The sequence below is a fragment of the Lactuca serriola genome, chromosome 4 (assembly GCF_051521515.1).
Source record: "Lactuca serriola cultivar US96UC23 chromosome 4, Lser_US96UC23_V15, whole genome shotgun sequence".
Classification (NCBI taxonomy): Eukaryota; Viridiplantae; Streptophyta; class Magnoliopsida; order Asterales; family Asteraceae; genus Lactuca; species Lactuca serriola.
In genome coordinates this window covers 123388442-123412628 of record NC_136411.1, presented here as the reverse complement: position 1 = coordinate 123412628, position 24187 = coordinate 123388442, and the positions used below count along the sequence as shown (strand labels likewise).

The 24187-nt window shown below is 37.3% G+C and overlaps 3 protein-coding genes across 3 annotated transcripts; 2 read left to right on the top strand and 1 right to left on the bottom strand.

Moving 5' to 3' along the window:
• Positions 1–6893: 6893 nt before the first annotated feature.
• On the top strand, positions 6894–8397 carry LOC145102461 (transcription factor MYB1R1-like). The gene is made up of 3 exons (XM_079039858.1): positions 6894–7403; positions 7627–7835; positions 7957–8397. Exons 1-3 carry the CDS (start codon positions 7121–7123, stop codon positions 8269–8271), a joined length of 807 nt encoding a protein of 268 aa, XP_078895984.1. The 5' UTR covers positions 6894–7120; the 3' UTR covers positions 8272–8397.
• Positions 8398–10524: 2127 nt separating this feature from the next.
• On the bottom strand, positions 10525–13806 carry LOC145102460 (serine/threonine-protein kinase AtPK1/AtPK6-like). The gene is made up of 6 exons (XM_079039857.1): positions 12811–13806; positions 11788–11870; positions 11568–11688; positions 11317–11490; positions 11120–11227; positions 10525–11046 (listed from the first exon to the last, which is right to left on the bottom strand). The coding sequence occupies exons 1-6, from the start codon at positions 13435–13437 to the stop codon at positions 10735–10737; spliced, it is 1425 nt and encodes a 474-aa protein (XP_078895983.1). The 5' UTR covers positions 13438–13806; the 3' UTR covers positions 10525–10734.
• Positions 13807–14128: 322 nt separating this feature from the next.
• On the top strand, positions 14129–16421 carry LOC145102459 (DPP6 N-terminal domain-like protein). Its single transcript, XM_079039856.1, has one exon. The coding sequence runs from the start codon at positions 14171–14173 to the stop codon at positions 16292–16294; it is 2124 nt and encodes a 707-aa protein (XP_078895982.1). The 5' UTR covers positions 14129–14170; the 3' UTR covers positions 16295–16421.
• Positions 16422–24187: the final 7766 nt, after the last annotated feature.

Genomic DNA, 24187 nt, shown 5'->3' with positions numbered 1-24187 from the left:
AGTCCAAACGACATAACCAAGAACTCGTAGTGTCCATATCGCGTTCTGAATGCAGTCTTCTCTATATCCTGCTCTTTCACCTTCAGCTGATGATATCCTAACCTTAAGTCGATCTTTGAAAAATAACTTGAACCTTGTAGTTGATCGAATAGGTCATCAATCCTTGGCAACGGATATCTATTCTTTATTGTTTCTTTATTCAGCTCTCTGTAATCGATGCACATTCTCATACTTCCATCTTTCTTCTTCACAAATAACACCGGAGCTCCCCAGGGTGATGAACTAGGTCTAATGAAACCTTTGTCCAATAACTCCTGAAGTTGCATCATCAACTCCTTCATCTCTGTCGGTGCTAATCGGTAAGGTGCCTTTGCAATCGGCGTTTTTCCGGGCAACAAGTCAATACGGAATTCCACTTGTCAATCAGGCGGTAACCCAGGAAGATCTTCGGGAAATACTTACGGATAATCACACACAACAGGAATATTGTGCATCACCTTCTTTTCCTTCTTAGCATCGATCACGAATGCTAGGTATGATGTACACCCCTTGGTCAAACATTTTCTGGCTTTCATCAATGAAATGATTCCAGAATTTACTCTCCGTTTATCTCCATACACCATAAACGATTCCTTCCCAGGCGGGTTTACTTTGACTATCTTCTTTCTGCACAATATCTCGACATCATTGGCGCTAAGCCAATCCATTCCCAAAACGATGTCGAAACCATTAAGTTCGATAGACAATAATTCCTCGTGGAACTTATTCCCATTTAAATCAATTAAGATGTTTTTCATGCGATAGCTAACAGGTACAAACTTGCCACTAGCAACTTCGACTAACAAAGCATCATCTAGTCTAACAACAGGCAAAGCTAGTTTTCTACCAAATTCATGCGATATAAAGGAGTAGTTGGCTCCAGAATCAAATAAAATTTGGGCAGGCAATTCGTTAACGAGAAAGGTACCTGAAGCAACATCAACTTCATCTTTGGCAACTTCCAGTGTCATCTGGAATGCTCTTGCTTTTGGCTTTGGCAGAATATTGGGTCTTGCTGCTTCCTTCTTCTTAGGGCAGTCCCTTGACATATGACCCTCCTCACCACAACCATAACAAACTTTCTTGGTGAGAGTGCACTCATTGGCATAGTGCCCTGGCTTCCCACATTTGAAACATGTGGTCACTACCTCACATTTTCCATGATGCTTCCTCTTACATTTGTCTCACCATTTTACTTCGCCTTCTCCTCCTCTCGAACTAGATTTCGAGAATTTACTTTTCTTGTTGGACCCTGAAGGCCCATCAAACTTCCTCTTTTCACCAACATCAGACCTCTCCAGACCCTTCTCCCTGATCTGGGTCTCACATTCTTAGCAGCCCAGATGGCGGCTTTCAAAGTAGTTGCTTGCTTAACCATTGAACCAAAGTCCGCTAGTAATCCGAGAGCAAACTTGTTGACCTTGGAGAGTTCTGTTGGTACTAGATATGAAATAAGCTTCATCTTCTCTGTGAAACTTGTAGCGTATTCAGTAACGCTCAATCTTCCCTTCTTCAAATTCTGAAACTCATTATTGATTTATAGAAGGTCCTGCTCTGAGTAGTATTGCAACTTTAGTTGCACAACAAAGTCTTCCCAAGACATCTTACTTGCTTCTCCCTTGAGCATTGAATCAGCATGAAGCTTCCACCAACTCAATACTCCAGACTTTAACAGAGAAACCGAGAGAGCGGTCTTCTGTCTGTTGCTACATTCACAACTTTTGAACATTGTCTCCATCTCAGAGATCCAATTTATAACTTCCATCGGCGTCGGACTTCCGGATAGACATGGTGGTTTGGATGCCATGAAATCCTTGTACTTGCATCCTCTCCCATCATTTCCTCCATTCAGGTTGTTTTGCCTAACTATCGGCGGGTTGGCTTGACCAACAGTCCCGCTGTAGTTCCCTTCTTCCGACTGCTCGAGAATCTGTTCAGGTTCCACAATGGGTACAACAGGTTCGTCCCCATTTCCATGCAACATCTGTCGCATTTCTTCCCTTTGCTCGGCTAACATAGCCCGAATCATGGCCTGCACTCCAACCATGGTGATTGGTTCTGGTGCAGCAGCTACAATAGGTGCTTGCTCAATCACAGGCGGTTGAGGCTGTTGATTTCTGTTTTCATTTGCATTTCCTACTCCACTTCTTGCTCTTGCCATTCTTGATCTACACACCGAATAAGGTGACATTTAGATCCTTATCCATGATAGATATTACAATCATCCTTATCACTTCCGAAACGTTTACATGTTAGTCCTAATATCGTAGACGTACGCTTAGAATCCTACACACATAAGGTTTCCCGATCCGGTCGGCAACAGACCATAGATCCGAACAAATAATATCATATATGGCAACATATAACATTTAGCACGTAAAAGCATTTTAGGCAACTTTCCTAAAATATATTAGTGCTCGTGTCTATAATTTAACAGACACACACCTCAAAAACCTTCAGTTAGCATTTTAAGTTTAAGTCTAGAAATCCTACAAATTCCTAGTTCGCTTAAACTAATGCTCTGATACCAACTGTGACATCCCCAAAATCATGGCCAAAAAAAGACCGTTTTCAATTATTCTTTTAAAATAATTTTCAGAGTAAATCCTTTTGATTTAAAAGAGTTGCGGAATTTGTTCCCAAAACAAAATATGATAAAATAAAGTTTATCAAAGCATTTCATCAAGAGATGCATTTTTCATTATATAACAATATTCGGGATGTCATGTTCCGATAAACAGACCAAAAGCATAACGATAACATTACAAGTCATTCAACAAATATATACATATACAGACTTGTAAACAAAACAACTCGATGAGTCATCCATCTTATGCCCTTGCGCCACTTTCTGTAATACAAATAAAACTTAGTGGGTCAGACTTGGGAGCCTGGTGAGCATATAGGGTTTTCAACCCACAATAAATAAATTATATTTAATTTCACCAACCAACACTATCCCGATTACCCGTTCCCGTTATCCTCACTTTACGTCCCTAAAACAACATCTATCTCAAGGGACTTAATCTAGGATTTTCATCGGGACAGACATTACCGCAAAAGGGGCTTCCTTAACAATAAATGTCCTAAAGGCAACCACGAGGGGGATAGAGTACACCGGTGAACACATCGTTCACAACACCTACAGGTTATGAACTTGCTAGCGTTCCACAGGACTGTCTAGAAAGAGTCCGTGGTCGTTATCCATACTCCGCTGAATAACTAGATCAACAACAACAACAACAACGAGGCCTCTCATCTGTTTATTACACACCAACTATCTACCCATGTTCTACCCAACATATTAGTAGATAAAAATATGCATTTTTATACATAGTTTAAAACATGTATAACATGTTCAATCAATATCTATTCCACACAACAGATGAGGCACACACACATAACACGTATTTCATAGAGAATAAATCATATCTATGAGATAGAATAAAGTGAATATACATTCACACATATAACAACAAAATATACACATAACACGTATATCGTATAAAATACTTCATAGTTATGCGTTAGAAGAATGTAACTACACACTCACGCATATAAACAACAATATACTTAATACACTCAAACCATACTTGTATTATTATCGTGTTTATGAAAGGTAGTATATACTCACTTGATCAGAAGATGATCAGACAGTACTACGGCTTGTAGAAGTAGTATCTCTCCGCAGATCTGGAAGATCTTCAAAAAAATCGAACTTCTCGCGGGCAGGGCTTCGGCTCGGGAATCACGCTCTTCGGGATTCTCGGGGCTTCGGATCTTGCTTCGAGACTCAGGAATGATACCAGGGCTTCGGGGTACTTCTAGCACGCAAATCGAGGTAAAACGGGAGAGAGAAGAGAGAAAATAGCAACCCTAAACGGCTGGCCCTTCAAATCTATTTATAGGGCAAATTTGGCCCTTGCCACGTCGTGGCAATCTTTTTCCACGTCGTGGGCATGGTCGTCACTGCATGCGTCATCCCAAGTTGCATCTGGGGGCCTCCCGGAGGTGTCAGGAGACTTGCCACGTCGTGGCACTGCTTGCCACGTCGTGGTCTCTGACAGTTTTGGGGTTTCGCGCCCCGAACTTCAGAAATTCATAACTTTCGCATACGAACTCCGTTTTCGACGTTCTTTATATCGACGCGAGGGTGAGATTATGCTCTACAACTCTTGTTTAGACTCCATTGGCTAATTTTGAATGGATTTTTAATATATTATAAGTATATTACTTATATAGTATTTTTAGTAGGCCGGGACAGGAAAACTCTGTTCGAAATTCATAACTCCTTCATCTGAACTCCGTTTTCGTCTGTCTTTTTATCGTTGGACTACTATCAATGAGATCTTCAATTCTCATTTAGAAATTTTTGGCTAAATATCACTCGATCTCTATTTCGAGTATTCGGGCTGCATACCGCTAAGTCGAAACTTCGAAAAATCATGACTTCCTCATACGAAGTCAGATTTGGGCGTTCTTTTCATGCACGCTCCCGGTTTAAGGAACTCTACAACATTCGCTTAGATCACTAAGGCTAAATATCGCACTAACGCAAATTTCACTTTTTACGTCATTCAACGTTGCCGGTTTTGTCGTGAAACTTCGACAGGTCATAACTTCTTCGTTATAACTCGGATTTTGGCATTCTTTATATATTCGGAAACCTCATTTCGACCACTACAACTTTATGTAAAGATATCGGACTTATCTCATACTTTAATTTTGACGCTTATTTTATTCTTAATTAATCAAATCACATAATTAAGCAATTAAGCACAAAGCACATAATACTCAAATAATACATTCTTATTATTTCAAAACGGGTTACAAAAGTTAACCTAGACTATTATATCAACATTAACGACAAGCCCAGAAACACAGACATTACAATTAGCCCATTGTCATTCCTCGTAATATTGTGTATATAACCCGTAATTATTCTGAGTTCGAGAATTATATGAATTTAGGTCACCTTTTTACAGTCCATGTACGCTTGAAAAAGGTTGGAATAGTGAGGGCGGTAAATGATCTTAGCTTTAAGAGATTTATCTTCGTTATGAAAGCTCATCACAGAAGGGTAATTACGAAATTTCTGGGTACCTCCACTTTCGATAGTACCGCCTCCTCCTCTTCTATACAAAGAAGTATTGGTGGTATTTGGGGAAAGAACCGATTCTCCACCCGACCCGTATAAGACAGTAGTAATCTAGTAGATGGTGTGCCCATATTATTGTTGCTATTGTTCTCTCTCATTTGGCCCATGTAATCTTCCACCACTCTTGCTCAAGAAAAACCCTACAGAACAAGAGTTCGAGAGAGAAAGAAAGGATCAATGAAGCAGAAAACGAAAAACCCTAATCAAATTGTAAATTGAAGAAGGCGAATTATTGTTCTTTGGTTGATGTTTGATGAAAGTCGAAATCAAATAATTTAAGAGTGAATCTTAAAACCCATAGAAGACAGATGTTTTATTCTCTTTGTATCATACAAGGAGAGCAGTACAAGTGAGGGAAGACCAGCCTTGTTGATAAGGAGAGAGAGAGAGAGAGAGAGAGAGAGACCCATTTGTATATTATTTTATTTTTTTAAATAAGTGAAAACATCATAAATGGTCCCTATGGTAGTGAAATGACGAAAATGCCCTTCAGTTAACGGACAAAAGTTAACGGTGTTAGTAATAAGGACCAATCGTCAAAAGTTTTGAAAACACAGGGACCATCTATGATGTTTTTAAACTACGGGGACTAAACTTCAGATTTTGAAAAACCATAGAGACCATTTATGATGTTTTTTCTATTTTGTATTAAAAAACAACTAATTAGTCAAATATCAATTAACCGTTGGTTACTTCTACCATATTCATATACAAGTAAAGCTATATTAACTGGCTTCTACGATCCATACTTCAAAACAACATATTGCTAAAGACTAAATATAATATGTTATGTATTATCAGATTTTTTTATTTGATAAAAGTTTAATAATTTTTTTTTCTTTTAGTTTAATATTTATTTTTGACATGCAAAAATTTATTCGGTCTAATAGGGAAACTAAACCGAATACACTGTAACCGAATTAACCAAAACCTATTTGGTTTGGTTATTGTTAGTTTTAAGATATATAAAAAGCCGATAAAACTGAAAATCCAATAAAGACGTACCGATTAAAGTGAAATCGAAAACGATTCATCTAGAAGACACCATAACCGAACAACAATTTCTCAAAATGATTTCGGATCTACAAAGTTGATATGGAATCAATTACTAGGGCGAAATGAGCATATTGTCGAGATATTTTGAGCGAAGTTCACGATAACGAGGGAGAAAAAATAGCTTGAAAGTGACTTTATATATATGTAGGGCCTTTCATCTTTTCTTTAGGAGTCGCGATTTTTTTTATGTTTTCTTCACTAAAATGTAATATAATAATTTTCTTTCAGTATGACCAAATATAAAACTTAAAAAACAAATAAAAAATCTAAATCCCCAAAAATATAATATTAAAAGTTTTAATGTATTACTATTTACTACATAGTAATAATTATAACATTAAATATGATATCCATTAACTACTAAAATAATCAATATTCTTGAATGCATTATTTACAATCTATTTATTTACCTTAAAAAACAGCTAAGCATGAGAAACGTTGGTTAGACTTTGACTTTACAGCATGGTCATATTCAAGCTGAAGGAGTGTGATTCGCGGACAAATAAGCATCGTAGCATAGATTGCCACGTGTATGAACGCTATAACCACATGGATAATGGAACCCACCTGTCAATTTTAGCATTTTGTAATTATTTATATATATATATCCCACCTAGACCTACCCATCCATCCCCAATATCGTTATCATATGCATCTGTTCTCCACCGATAAAACAAATAAACCCTGTGTACGGCCATCTGATTCCCTCACCCGACCTTCCCACAGATAAGATTAAAGATTATCCGGTGAACTCGGCATTAATTTCGAATATATTTTCATCGTTTTAGTACATTCGGTTTTTGGATTTGGTAAGTCGCAATCGGATTGTCTGATTGATTGATTGCTTGATTTTTGGTTGAGTTGAGGATGATGTCAGAATCACACTCGATGAACGGTCAGAACTCCGGCGATGGTGGCTCCGGTGAGATCATGTTGTTCGGAGTCAGAGTCAAGGTTGATCCGATGAGGAAGAGTGTGAGTATGAACGATCTCTCACAGTACGTACAGATACAGCCTGCTACACATGGTTCGTCTAGCAATAGTAATAATAACTTTGATGGCTCCACCGCGGTTGCCGCCGATACCGGTTACGCCTCTGCTGATGATGCTGTCCGCAACCAATCCAATGGCGGACGAGAACGCAAACGAGGTTAGATCTCGATTTTTCAATCTCTCTAATATCTTTGATTTATCTATTGTTTATCCGTTTCTGCATTTTTTTCGCATTTGATTGAGTTAGCGTTTGTATTAGATTCTCCTTTTGTTAGTGGAGGATTACGATTTTGAATCTCTGATATTGGAAATTGATTGTTCTTGTTGCGAGCAATTTCAATATTTCATAATAACTGATTCTATTATAATTGAAAAAACAGGGGTTCCATGGACGGAGGAAGAACACAAGCTGTTTCTGTTAGGTCTGCAAAAGGTAGGGAAAGGGGACTGGAGGGGGATTTCAAGGAACTTTGTGAAGACACGTACACCTACTCAAGTCGCAAGCCATGCTCAGAAATATTTCCTCCGCCGGAGCAACCTCAACCGCCGGCGCCGGAGATCCAGTCTCTTTGATATCACTACTGATTCAGTGAGTCTCATCACATAACAGATCTGAATCTAAATCTGTAAATCATTAATTACTTGTGTCACTCCAACATATCAAGCGATTATAAAAGTAATCAATTGGTTTTGCGGATGATGATGATTAGGTTGCTGCTATCCCAGTGGAAGAACAGAAAGATGATGAAGATAACAAGAGTCAGCAGATATCTCCTCTAAGTGGATTCCCAATGGCAGCTTTTTCACCTCCATCACCACTACCATTAATGGAGAACCAGATGAAAACTGAAGCTTTCTGTAATGGTGGTCAATTCAATCAATCAACAAGGACAAATGAAAAAAATTCATTGTCACTATCTCTCAACCTCTCTCTGTCTTATGATAACAATCGAATGGTGGATTCTTCCGCGTTCCAGGTCATCTCACCCTTCAACAATGGAGATCGTATGATCAGTGTTGGTTAACCATCTGCAAATGAAGTGAAATCTGCAGGTAGTTAGTTTTTTTTTTTATATTTTTGTTTATTTTAATCTAATACTTTATCATGTACAGACCAGGATTTCCTTAAATTATCATCATGTTTGTTATAATTATCGTTGTTGTATGCATACTCATCAGTCATCACATTATCTATTATGCTATGCAAGTAATGTTTTGAAAAACACTACTTACATCTTGGTAAATCCAACGCTTTGAATACAAATCCAAGAAATTAAAAGCAACCGACATATAGAAAGGAAAGCGTATATTCTGTGGTTCTAAAAATATATGAATGGCCAAATTTCGTTCGCGGCCATCAATTTAATTTGATGCGGTTGCCAAAAAAAAATCTGAGTGGTCATTTGGTTTTTGCATCCGTATGATTCAACTGAAGTCCATTCCTAGCAATTACTAGTTACTAGAGAATAGTTGTTCGTGGTGTGGAATCATGTGTTATTTTTCTTGGTTTTGGTTGGGTAATGGGATCATATACTACCATTGATTTTAGTAGAGGCACATTAATAACATTATAGTTTTAATATCATTATAGAAGATTATAAATTATTTAACCATATCATGTACGTTCTTCAGCTCATTCACTACTTTTTTTGAGATATGAAACCTCATCTTTAGTAGCTATAAACTCAACTTCAAAATTCAGATTCAATTTGATATGAATCATCAATCCATTTGCCAAAATTTACACTTTTTTATCTTGTTTCTTCGGTAACAAAAACAAAATTTAAGCCGATAAAAAAGAAGGTTAATTTGAAAAGAACAAAAAACCTATTTGTAGAAAAAAAAATTGTCAAACTCAGACATACCAAAGAATTAAGGAAGACTCTTTGTTAGTGTTTTTTTTTTGAAGTACAAATTTGAGTTGGGAGGAAGCAATCACAAAGAATCTCGTTGTTTGTTATGAAGATAGATGAAACCAAAGCTTAAGATATTTTTTTCTTGGAGAAAACTGAGACATCAATATTATATAACCGATTCGTGAATTAGGTTATTGATATAAGTGAGGGACAAAACACGTATGAGAATACCTCATTAATGATTGTCCCACTTAGGATATTATATGAGCAAAAACTAAAGAAACTGGTCATAAGAATTGAATGCGTTATTTTGCAACAAGAAACATTAAGGATTAAATATATATGAACTGAGAACTATATATCCTATTAAGTTATTTTTTTTCCTGCTTAACCTGAAATATATATGAAAACAACAAGTTCAAGGACTTATTTTGTAAAAAAACAATAAAGACTAAATATACAAAAACTAAAAATGACCCGGATAAACTAATTTTGAAAATTAATCATAACTATTGAATGAGATTAGATCAAAAGTTGGATTTGTATGATGGGAATTAGAATATGAAATTATGAATGAATGAGGATGAGATGTGGGTGTGGTGGTAAGATGAGAGTGGTAGGACCTAACTTTAAGTTAATGGTGGTTCTTGGGTGATTTTTTGTCTTGTGCCATTTTCATCTTTACGTGGGTGGTTGCCGATATTAGCATTATTCTTAGTAGTGTTTTAGATATTTAAGAAATAAGCAAAAATGTATTTTATTGACTTTTGTTATCACAATGCCTATGGAAAGTAAGTTTTGGTTTACTTTATTTTCAAAAGTAGAGGCTCAAATCTTATCTCTTTATCTTGTAACCAAGAACAGCTGGGACACCTACGAAGCCTTTTTTAACCAATGACTTCCCACTTGGAACAACTTCATTTATAAATAAATAAATAAAACACTTTACAGCTTTCACCTTCAAAATTACAATTTCTCTCGTTTCTAGGCTAATTAGGCATCAGATTCATAATACTAACATTTATAAAAGTACACATTTATTTATCTTTGAAAAAATACAACGATTAAGAGGGTATTAAGTAGAAGATGACCCAAAACACCTATTTTGGGTTTACAATTTCAATTGATAACCTTGTGCCTAAAGTCTAAACACACGTTTTAATGATATTCTTAATATCATTTCCACTAGTTTGACTAAAAAATGTACAAGATGAATAAGAATTTATAAAATCAAAGAAAAGCCAAGTACCAAAAAGAAACTAAAGTCCATAGAATCTTGAAATCCACAAGAAAGGGAATTCCAGCAGATTAAAAGCGACCAAGTTTTGAGTTGTTCAACGACTCCTCGTACTATTTGTTTTAATTTCTAGGCAACTTCACATGGAGATGGAGGAGAGCAAACATATCTTAACAAGATTTGACTGGATTGGGGAGTAAGTAAATTGATTAATTAATTGTTTTTGTTGAATTACACTTATGAATATTATGTATTTAATTAAGTACAAGCATGTGGGACAACTTTGATTAAAAGAAAAGTCTAAAGATAAAAAGATTCCATTTTTGCATCAATCCACATGATGAAATGACACTTGTTTCTTCACGTTAAATTGAGAAGGGGGCAAATCGACAAATTCACAAATCTTGAGGGGTTGGTTGGTTAGGAGGAGATGAAAGCCAAGGGTTAGGTGCCACGTAGGTGTAACCATGGAAATGTTCACCCGCTGTTGGTGTAGGAGCTGGTGAGTCATCCAGGGGCATTCCTGTCCAACATTTGTCAAAATTTTCAGTGCAATCTTCTCCACTGATAGCTGGCTTGAACTTTGGTTGCAACTCTCTCAACTCCAATTTCTTCCAGTTTATTGTCCGAAACCATTTATGGCTTTTAATATCATCACCTCCTCTTGCTCCACTTCCCAACCTCATTAAAGGATCCTTCTGCAACAACTAAACAAAACAAAACATATTTTTAATTTGTATTATGAAAATTTTACCAAATTATATTTATAGCTTCACTTACTCCTTTGAGCAAAGAGTGAGCTTCACCACTTAATCGTGGTAAGAGCTTCACTTTTTCATTGATGATCTTCTCCTGAAGTTTCTTTCTGTTTGAATGAGTAAATGGTGGCTGAACATAATAACATCATTACAAAAATTTACAATTACAATCCAACTATATAAAATAATAAAATAATAAAATAATAAATTTTTTTTTACCTTCCCAGTTAGCATTTCATACAAGAGTATTCCAACACTCCACCAATCTGCATTTTTGTTATGGCCTTTAGAAAGTAATATTTCAGGAGCCATGTATTCTGTGGTCCCACACATTGAGTTTGATCTGCTTGATTCATCAATCTCCTTTGCCAGACCAAAATCAGTCAGCATAACCTGAAACCATAAATAATAATAATTACTTTTTAATTTTTTAAGGAAATTAATTAATGGAAATTAGAATTAGTAGATACATGGCCATCAGCATCCATGAGTATGTTTTCAGGTTTAAGGTCTCGGTGCACAATTCCATTCTGGTGAAGATGTGAAACAGCAGATACTATCTCAGCAGTATACACCCTTGCTTGATCCTCACTACCCAACATTCAAATTCAACAATAATAATAATAATTATTATTTTTTATAAAAAATGAAGTGTAAATAAATTATTATAAACAAATAATCAATGCGTACCTGAAGATTCCTTGTCGGTATAAGTGAAAGAAAAGATGGCCCCCGTTTATAAAATCCAGGATCAAATACAGCTTTGTTTTTGTCTGCAAGAAAAAAGAAACCAAAAAAGTATAATTAATAAATTAACAAATGAAAAGGATCAGGTTCAAGGGTTTATGTTGGAATCGGAATTCAATTCCATTCCGGTTCCTGTTTTTGGTTGCAAATGAGTACGAAATTAACTTTTTTTAAAGTCATGGAACTCAATTCCAATCGTCCCTCATTTGTGTAAAGGACTGATATACACTTCCTTTATAGCTACATGTCTTCTTTTTAAAACATGTGGAGCATATAAAACAAACAATATTTTACGAAAAAAAATAACACCCGACAGTTTTGTCATTTATGGCTTTTTGCATTCTAAATCTTTTGAGAGAATTATATACCAAAGAAAATATTATAAATCATGATACCTAATATTTTAACTTTTCTATTGTGGTCATTTACAATTTCAATTCATGAAAATAAATAAGCATCACTTTTAGATAGAAGGGTAAAATTGGTTTCTTTTTTTCATATTCAAACTGTTCATTCAGTCAAAAAAGAAACATACTTGTTTTTATACAGCACTCATTCAGTCCTTATATCAAAGATTTAAAGTAATTTTTACATCATGAATGGGTAGAAGACACTTTATCATGCTTCAAGTTTTCAGTTAAAGCTAAGGTTGTGGGACATCTAGGGAACTTTTTTAATGAAGTGGGGGCGAATAAGGTCATTTGTGATCAAATTTATCTGAAAAACAAACTAAAACCTATTGATGGCAAAAATGGACCAATGGTCATCAGTGTTTTGACTCAAACATTTACTACTCATTGCATGATTTTAATTGAGACAAGCATCTTCCAATACAACAAAAGCTTAATAAAGATTACCAAAACATCTTTTAACTAAAACAACCACCAGATGGCAAATGTCAAATGTGCTATGATGTCAAAGATTCAATGAAAAAAAAATCCTGAAAATAAGAACAAAAGTGAGTACCTGAAAAGAATAACGAAGCTGAACAACGAAAGGATGAACTACTTTAGTTAGTATATCCCTTTCAGCCTTCATATAATCGACATGATTATTTTTTATGATTGTGTCCTTCCGCATAACTTTCATGGCGAATATCCCATCTCCAATCACAGCCTCGCCCTCACCATTAATCACGCTCCTATCCTTCCTTCTCACCTGAAATACCTTGCCAAAAGACCCTTTACCAATAACCCTCATTATTTCAAAATCCCCAGGCACGATCTTGTAATCCAGTCTACCCTTCCCTTCAACTTCGTATTCCTCCTCTTTCTCGACTTTGATTAGATCGTCGTCTTCTCCGGAGCTCTCGAGATCAAACTCATGGTGAAAAGCAAGGGATTTGGAGAGGGTGTAACGAGGGGAAGGGCCAATGAAGGAGTGGGATCGATTGTGGATAATTTGGGGATCCCCTATGAAGAGGTTAGGGTTAGGATTAGGATTAGTCGAAGATGATGAATTAGGGCCAAATACATCGGCAAAATCGAAGTCTTGATCAGTTGATGATGGCGGAATTGTGAGGTTATTGAGCTTGCTTGCTAGCATCGAGTGTAGGGTTTTCTTCTGCTGAGCTGTTGTTGAACCCATGTTCATGTTTATACTTATCGTGTTCGTGTGTGTGGGGATGATTTTTAGAGGAAGAATCCTGCCAAGAACTGATTCAAGGCGGGGTGGGAGACTTGGGATTACATTTTATAAACACGAGAATTTCTTACAGATCCAGAAGCGATATCGACGATGGAGATTGAGGATGATGAATAACAAGACGATAGTACTGCGATGCAATTGTGTAGCATAGAAGTAAGGTAGAATTTCTGCAAAATAAACAAAAGAGACAAAGTGTTACCCCTCTTGGATGATCTTCGAGAACTAGAGTTTAGAGTTTAGACCATGGGGGATGGATTCTATCGATATCTAATATGGAAGGAAATATAATAGTATAATACACCATTAATACACCTTCTCGTAAAAGAATTTTCTGTTTCTGGTTGGGTTCATTTAATCGGATTTCTCAAAAAAGTAGCTATTTTTGTTTTCTTTTAGTCTTTTTAACTTATTCATTAAAATGATAATTAAATTAAATGATAATATGTTTTGAGAACGACAGAATGTACCTAAAAAATGAAAATACCTCTACCTAATAGTACCTATATACAGTCAAAGAAAGAGTTAAAAAAAAAAAATCTTATTGGTGTCCAACATGATATTTATAAATAAATGGTCGTGACATGACAAATTAATTACCTAAAAACCGAAAAATCAATAATATTCAGTATATTATTATGCAACAAATTTTATTAGAACCAGATAATTCCTCTCGGATAAGATGGCCACTATTACACTATTCCCACTGTCACTTGCCCACAGCAAAGTGCGAACCCCAAACATGAAATCCCCGCATCTTATCATCTTCCTCGTCATCTTCTTCATCAACGACTCGATCGCAGCTGACCCTGCTACCAGCATCATCTTCACTACACTCGGCCGATCAAGGTATGCCTTCGATATATTCTCCCTCCCAATTGACACCACTGGCACTGAAATCCAACTTACCGATGGCAACTCCGTCAATTTCAATGGCTACTTCGCCTCCTCCTTCAATGGAAATCCCATAACTAATCCTACCTTTGTTGACCCACAATCCACCCACCTCGTCTATGTCACTGAACGCAACGGATCATCCTCCATCTATCTCGACTCAATTTATCACTCTGGTGTGGACAGCACCAGAAAACGTTCGGTCCTTGAAGCTGAGTTAACTCGTTACCAACACCGTCTCGTGGGAGGCAGCGGCGGACGGATTTCGATGAAAGACAGGCCGAGTCTGGTGGGTGATTTCTTGGTATACGTGTCGACTCATGAGGAAACAGGTGTGGGTCGGACGAGTTGGGCTGCGGTTTACTCGACTCAGCTGTCAACCAAGGTAACTCGGCGGTTAACGCCTCAAGGAGTAGCCGATTTCAGCCCGGCTGTGTCTCCGTCGGGTTTGTGGACGGCGGTGGCTTCCTCCGGAGAAAGAGGTTGGGGTGGAGAGGTGCAGGAACTCGATACGGATATATATGTTTTCTTGACTCAGGACGGGTCAAGACGAGTCAAGGTGGTGGAGCACGGTGGTTGGCCGAGTTGGGCAGATGAGTCGACGTTTTTCTTCCACCGGCAGAGTGACGATGGGTGGTGGAGCATTTATATGGCGATTCTTCCAAAAAATAAGCCCTTCACGGTTAACTCGGTGACGACTCAACGAGTCACTCCACCGGGTCTCCACGCGTTCACCCCAGCTGCTTCAGTAACCAAGAAGAATATTATTGCAGTAGCAACCAGGAGACCCGGTTCAGATTACCGTCATATAGAGCTGTACGACATCGTTTCTGGTTCATTTAAGGACTTGACCCGGTCAATTGCTCCACGGGCCAATCACTATAACCCATTTATATCACCAGATTCATCCCGGGTCGGTTATCACAAATGTAGAGGGTCGGGAAGCAATAGTGAGGTGATAAATAATGACATGTTTCTTGAAAATATCCAAACCCCAAAACCCCGGATTTCCCTATTCCGAATAGACGGATCATTTCCTTCATTTTCACCCGATGGAAATCAAATCGCTTATGTGCGTTTACCAGGTCTTTACGTGGTTAACAGTGACGGGTCGGATCATCGAGAGATTGCCCCAGATATTACTGCATTTTCAACAGCCTGGAACCCCACCCGCAAAGGGGTGGTCTACACAAGCATCGGACCCACCTTTGCGAGTGAGGCCACTGACGTTGATATATTCGCAGTAGAAGTTGATAAAGATGAACCGACTTTTACAAAACTCACATTCGGTGGACAAAACAACGCGTTTCCATCTGTTTCACCCGATGGAAAATATATCGTTTTTAGGTCGGGTCGATCAGGCCATAAGAACTTGTACATCATGAATGCCCTTGAAGGTGAAAAAGGTGGTCTCACCCAATTGACCAATGGACTATGGTCTGACACAATGTGTAATTGGTCTCCAGATGGGGACAACATTGCATTTGCGTCAGACCGTCATAACCCTGGTTCGGGTAGTTTCGCACTGTATATGGTCCACCCGAATGGGACCGGGCTCCGACAGCTGATCCATAGTGGTTCGTTTGGACGTACAAACCACCCATGGTTCAGTCCGGATGGAAAGTACATTGTATTCACTTCGGATTATGCGGCTGTTTCAGCAGAACCAATATCCAATCCACATCACTATCAACCGTATGGAGATATATTTACTATGAAATTGGATGGTTCGGAGTTGACCAGATTGACACATAACTCGTATGAAGATGGAACGCCGTGTTGGGGTCCTAAGTTTATGAAGCCCAAGGACGTTGAGTGGCCAAAAGGTGAGGAAAAATGCTCGTTTGAGGATTGCACGTGGTTGGCGATAAGTAACTCACGTGATGGTGAAAAGATCCAATGTGGTGGTTAAGGAGTATTTAAATTACTTTTGTAGTAGATGTATCATGCACAAATAGTGTTTTTATTAGTACTCCATTATACAATAAAAGGTTGTTTTAGGATGAGATTCAGATATATAGATAATGATATTTTCATAATGTTATCAATATTATAATTAGAAAAATGGTTCTTATACCGATTAAGAATGTTTATTTTGAACTATCAGTTTTGATTTCAATATAAGATATGATGAATAGCACTATATATTTTCATATGGTTAATTAAAGCAACAATGTAATTTATCAATATCAGTAATGAAATGTATTAAAGCAACAATGTAATTTATTAGTTTAAAATGAAAAATAGCAGCATATTTTCATTTACGTTTTGCTTACTTTATTTCCTTTACATAATTCCGTTCGTTTATTTATTTATTTTTTTATAAAGACATTGTACTAATAAAAAAGCTAACCAATAATAACATTGTACTGTCTATTTTTCTATTTGAATAATCTATAATATACCATGTTATAACAATGAAAATCATTTTATACTTGGATTACGTTGTTATAATTGTGTAAATTCTTCAAAATACAAAATTGTTACAAAAATAAATGAATGTAGGTTGCTATAATAAACAAATAGTAAAACTATGTTGTTCTTTTTCTTGTAGTTAACTTTGTTTTTGCACCTTTTTTTTTTTAATTTTTATGTTTGGACTAGTACCCGGGACTTAAAACATATAATTGAGAAATTTAAGGGATGTTTTTTTCACATGATGATTTTGGAAGCGATGAAATAATTCGAAGGAATCGCAAATGAATTGTAATCGCTCGTACATGTGGTTGGAAGTAAAGCAATCAAATTTAATAATAAAACTTTAATGAATTTTTAAAGCTTCACTTAAAATGAATTTATTTTATTTTATTTTATCCCCTATTCTAATAAATAGGTACAAATTGTCCACGTGGCAGTCAAATAGCGACCCCCCATTCTATTTTTCCCACTCTTTGTCATAATGTTAATTTTCGATATTGCCCTTCAAGTAACCAATCGATGCCTAAAAATCTAGATGTGAAATTGACTTCTTTCTGCAACATTAAAAAAATGGAAAGTAAATAATCAATATTTAATTTCAAAAGATAAACATATCTTTTGAATATATGATGCTTATCAATTCCTAAATATTAGTAGAACATAACATATCTCCATATATATTTGTATTTATTGTAAATTGATTGTGATTAGCAATTTCCTAGAATATCTCTTTGTATATCTCTGTAATCTCTCCTATTCCTGCTGTATATATTGAGGGCTCCTCATATCAATAAGATCATCAAGATTCATAGATTCACATGGTATCAAGCTAAGAGCCAAGTAATGTCTCTGAACCTTCTGCAACAGCTACAGCTGTGTAGTCTCCACCTTCTCTCCCAACAAGTCATTACCCTTTCCCTATGGGTGACAAAACCGATCCTAACACCACCAAAATCATCCATCCCGTTTACATTGTTGCAAACATTCAAAACAAAGTCAGAATCCTGGATGGAAAGAAGGTAACCTACTCCTCTTGGGTTAAGCTTTTCAAACTTCATGCTCGTGGATACAAGGTCCTCTCCCACATTGATGGAACCACACCCCCAGCCAAAACAGATGAAGACTATGAGTCTTGGTCTGAGATTGACGCCATTGTTCTTCAATGGATCTACGGGACACTCTCAGACGATCTCCTCACCCGTGTTCTTGAACCAGATTCAACAGCTTACGAAGCTTGGACCAGAATACAGAATATTTTTCTCAATAACAAAGGTTCTAGGGCTGCTGCTCTTGAACATGAATTCAACAACTTGACTCTTCGTGCGATGCCCTCTCTTGAAGATTATTGTCAAAGATTGAAAGAACTCGCTGATCAACTCAACGATGTTGATTGTCCGGTGAATGAAAAACGCCTCGTACTTCAGCTTGTTCGAGGCCTTCCCACTGAATACGACCCGGTCGGTGCGTATGTCAATCAAACTCTGCCCCCATGGGAGACTGCGTGCTCTATGCTTCAGCTTGAGCACCAACGTCAACATGCTCGAGATTCTCTATCCCCTGCCGATGTCGTTGCTGCTGTCACCCACGAGCCATCAAATCCCCCTCCCAATTATCCCAATCGGCGTGATACTTCTGCCCCAAATCGCCGACAACCACAACAACGTCCTTCTACTCATAGACCTGGCAACCCAACCTCAAATCAACGACACGCCTCTTCTTCTAATCGGCGTGGATCTCAACCTAATCCACCCAGATCTCAATGGCCCAATCCCTCACAAATACCTTATTGGGTTGCTGCCCCCTGGTGGACTACACCTCCTTGTCCTTATCCAACTATGCCCGGATGGGCTTCTCCATGGAACAACCCACAAAATCGCCAACCCAATAACCAGACTAGCAATGCACATCAGGCTCATCTTACAGATATCAATCCTCTTGAAGCAACAGAACTTGAAGCGGCTTTTAACACCATGACTTTGGAGCGAAATGACAATCAGTGGTACATGGATACAGGCGCCACGACTCATCTTACTGCGGATGCAGGTAAAATTTCTACCCCTTCTGTGTCATCTATTAAATATGTTTTTGTTGGGATTGGAAATCGAGTGTCGGTATTAGGATCAGGTCATTCGACCTTACCTTACCCCACTAAGCCCATCCACCTTAAAGACATTTTACACACACCCGGTATAATTAAAAACCTCGTTTCCGTTCGTAAATTCACCCGAGATAATCTCGTATCTGTCGAATTTGACCCTTATGGTTTATCTGTGAAGGACTACAAGAGTGGGAAACTACTGACGAGGCTCAATAGCTCCGAGGATCTTTACCCAATCAACGCTCCAACAAATTTATCTTTTTTTGTTTCCTCTAATTCCTTGTTTTGGCATAACAGACTTGGACATCCGGGCCATCATGTAATGGACTTCCTTAGCTCTAATAAAATTATTTCTTGCAATAAACTTGATCATTCATTTGTATGTAACTCATGTCAACTAGCCAAACACAAAAGACTCCCATTCACTGACTCCACATCAACCACACTTCAACCATTTGATCTCATCCATGCCGACTTATGGACCTCTCCCTTACCAAGCAAAAGTGGCCATAAATATTATCTTCTAATTATTGATGACCACACACACTATACATGGGTCTTTCCTTTAAAATTTAAATCTGAAACCTATGACAAATTCAAACACTTTCACAAATTCATCCAAACACAATTCCATAAACATATAAAAACTTTCCAGTGTGACAAAGGAGGCGAATTTGACAACCACCACTTCCACCATTTCGCCTCAACCACCGGCCTTCATATCCACTTCTCTTGCCCACACACCTCCCAACAAAATGGGAAAGCTGAACGCATGATTCGCCGTATCAACGAACTCATGCTCACTCTTCTTACCCATGCTTCCCTCCCACCTACATTTTGGGTTGACGCCCTTCATACAACTACCTACCTTCACAACATCTTACCCACCAAACTACTCAACTTCCACACTCCAACTTTCGCACTCTACCAAAAACACCCTACATATGACCACCTACGGGTCTTCGGCTGTGCATGCTACCCCAACCTCACTGCCACCCGCCCACATAAACTCTTCCCTAAATCCACCGCCTGTGTGTTCCTCGGATACCCGGCCAACTATTGGGGTTATCGATGCCTTGACTTATCCACTGGCAAGATCCTCCTTTCTCGTCACGTCACATTTGATGAAACATCATTCCCTTTCTCTACTCCAAACCCGCAACCTAATTATTCCTTCCTAGACACCAATCCCTCACCCATTATATATCAAACTCCTCAATCCCCTACTCAACCTACCTCTTCGCCTTCACACGACCCCAACCCCAGCCCCGACACTGAAGCTCTAACAACCACTCAACCACACGAAAATCATTCGCCTGAAACAACCCCAGTAAATCCCATATCTCCATCCACAACAAACACCACATCCTTCCCCATCACATATTCCAGACGGCCACCACATCCCCCATCAAAACCCCCCTCCTCCTACCTCCACGCACACCATGACAACACGCTCCAAAGCCGGAATCACAAAACCTAAAACCCCATTCAACCTTCACACCACTTCCACTGACCCAGCCATTTCTCCCCTACCCAAATCCTATAAAATGGCAATATCTTATCCTAACTGGCACTCAGCTATGACCAACGAATACAAGGCTTTAATAGACAATCACACATGGGATCTAGTGCCTCGACCAAACGATGCTCATGTTATACGTTGTATGTGGCTACTTCGGCACAAGTTTCATGCGATGGGACTCTTGAAAGATACAAAGCATGCCTAGTCATCAATGGGAAAAGCCAACAAGTAGGCGTCGACTGTGATGAGACCTTTAGTCCTGTGGTAAAACCCACCACGATACGAACAGTTCTTAGCCTTGCTGTGTCACGATCTTGGCCTATTCACCAGCTAGATGTAAAGAATGCATTTCTACATGGGAACTTAAATGAAACTATCTATATGTTCCAGCCACCCGGGTTTGTCGATACCAAAAACCCAACACAGGTTTGCCGCTTACGGAAATCATTATACGGTCTTAAACAGGCCCCACGAGCTTGGTACCAAAGATTTGCAACATTCATCCAAACATGTGGATTTAAAAGCACCACCAGTGACAACTCCCTCTTTGTCTACAAGCATGGACACCGAATGGCATATCTTTTATTGTATGTAGATGACATCGTCCTCACTGCCTCAAGTGAATCCCTTCTTCGGCGTTTCATTGGCCTATTGTCTAAAGAATTCGCTATGATTAACCTCGGCCAACTTCATCACTTCCTCGACATCCAAGTTCAACATCAAAATGGTGGTCTCTTTCTCTCTCAAGCTCAATACATCAACGACATCTTAACACGTGCCAACATGCAAAACTGCAAACCAAGTACCACTCCTGCCGACACGGGCTCCAAGCTTAGCCTCACTGCTGGCCAACCAATGTCCGACCCTTCTCTCTACCGCAGCTTAGCTGGTGCTTTCCAATATCTCACTTTCACACGACCAAATATCGCATATGCTGTCCAACAAGTGTGTCTCTTCATGCATAATCCACGTGAACCACACTTCAATTTTCTCAAACGCATTTTGCGGTATCTCAAAGGAACCAGCAACCACGGTCTATACATCACTCCTTCTAAATCTGCCAAACTTACTGCATATTCTGATGCAGATTGGGGAGGGTGCCCGGATTCCCGACGCTCCACTTCTGGCTATTGTGTCTTCCTCGGTGATAACCTGGTCTCTTGGTCATCTAAACGTCAACCCACAATCTCTCGTTCTAGTGCTGAGGCAGAATACAAAAGGGTCGCAAACACTGCAGCTGAAACAACTTGGATACGAAACTTGCTTCTCGAGTTACACCTTCCAGTACGCCAAGCCACAATCATTTATTGTGACTATCTCTCAGCCGTTTATCTCACACAAAACCCCGTGCAACACCAACGCACAAAACATGTTGAAATTGATATTCACTTTGTCCGAGAAAAAGTTCGCATGGGTTCTCTTCGAGTTCTCCATGTTCCGGCAGATTACCAATATGCTGATATCTTCACAAAGGGATTATCTCGTCAACTTTTCACTCGCTTCCGATCCAGTCTCTCCATCCGACCAGCTATAGTTTCGACTGCGGGGGACTATTAGTAGAACATAACATATCTCCATATATATTTGTATTTATTGTAAATTGATTGTGATTAGCAATTTCCTAGAATATCTCTTTGTATATCCCTATAATCTCTCCTATTCCTGCTGTATATATTGAGGGCTCCTCATATCAATAAGATCATCAAGATTCATAGATTCACAAGTACACTAACATATAGAAATTGTCCATGTAAATTTTAAAAAAAACCTAAGTTATAACTTTTTATCACACAGATGATGCTCCTGTTCATTGTTGCTGATGATGATAGATACAACTTACAGTAAGAGATACACTATGTAAGAGATACAAAAACGGATTGATAACAGTGACAAATAGAATTAGATAGATTAATAGTAATGAAGCAGATACAAAAGTATATATCGATAATAATGAAGCAGATACATAGATCATACACACACAACGTGACAGATAAACGAACGGGTTAATAACAATGACAAATCGATTAAGAAAGAAGAAGATATAAGTCGACTTAAAGAAGAAACAATGAATAATAATAACAGCACATCAATTTTAAAAACATACCTTAAAGCAAAAACAGTAGGCGACTTGAAGATATTCAAGAAATTTTTCTTCTTCTCTGAATTTTGGAATCTCTGTGAATGAAAATAATCGTGAGCATGTATTTAAGATTAATCAATTAGGTAAATTACTGGTTTTTAGTGTGAATCTATGAATCTTGATGATCTTATTGATATGAGGAGCCCTCAATATATACAACAGGAATAGGAGAGATTACAGGGATATACAAAGATATATTCTAGGAAATTGCTAATCACAATCAATTTACAATAAATACAAATATATATGGAGATATGTTATGTTCTACTAATAGTATTGAGGACCTCTTTTGTAAATGTACAGAAAATGATGCTATAATTGTCAAAACTGAACATATAAAATGAAAGTTTGCTGCTATAAATAATACACATAAATAAAAACTATAAATGATGCTGCTATAATTTCAAAGTACATTCTTATAATTTGTAAAACTTCATAAATATAGCATGATACATATATTTTTTTTATGAATAACATCCTACTTTCATAGATATATAGTATATATTTTGTTTTATAAATCAAGTAGGATAACACTTTCAAAGGGTAAAACTGTAATTTTACCCTTCATATATATCTACCAAATTTATAAAAAATAATAATATACTACTATATTTTTACAAATATACCGAATTATAATTGTTTAGATTACTTCAAGTTTTATTGGTTTCCTGACCTAAAGTTTCATACAGGAGCTATTATACTTTCAAAGGGTAAAACTGTAACAATAAACCAAGATAATAAACCAAGTATAGCATTGTACTTTTGAATAATTATACCAATATGGCTTTAATTTGTTTCTGTTGCAACAACTTGCTTAAAAAATATACCAACTATAGCATTATACTTTTGAAATATTATATTTATTGTAATACAATAATATACCAACTATAACATTGCACTTTTGAAAACATAATCTGTGTATGAAAAAGTTATAACTTAGGGAACTTTTTCTGCTATTTAATTTATTTTACAGGGACACTTTCTGTCAATTCGTGTGTTAAGAACCTTTTTTTTTTTTTTTTGTAAATTTACAAAAAATGATGCTATAATAAACAAAATTGAACATATAAAATGAAAGTATGTGTGTTCTATTTTTGTTTCTGTGTGTATTGTGTGCTCTCTTAAAAAATATTTTGCCATTTTATTATCCAACCAAATAGCATTCCATTTTAGGAACTCAAATACTTTCTTGAAAATTATGTTTTGGATTTTAAATTAGTATTACATAGTTATCAACTAAAAAAAATTTATTTTATGGATGTTTGTATGTGTGTTTTGATGAATCATGAAATGCACTTTTATTTATGTGTCTTTGTTTACTTTGACTGCATTATTTTAACTAAAATTTAATAGTTTTTGTACATTGTACAAACAAATGGACGGTTTGCTAACATTACTTTCATAAGATGACATGACCCTGCTCATATATGTATCACCTCATAAATAACATAAATGACCGTTTTGCCCATACTCATACAAAATTGATGTTAATTTAAATATGTTAGCTTTCTTCACTGTGACTGCCTAATTGTTTTTATACAAAATTGATATTAATATAAATATGTATGCCTTGTTAACAGTCACTCCTTAATTGTTTATTTTCTTCACTGCTCAATCGTTTTGCCCA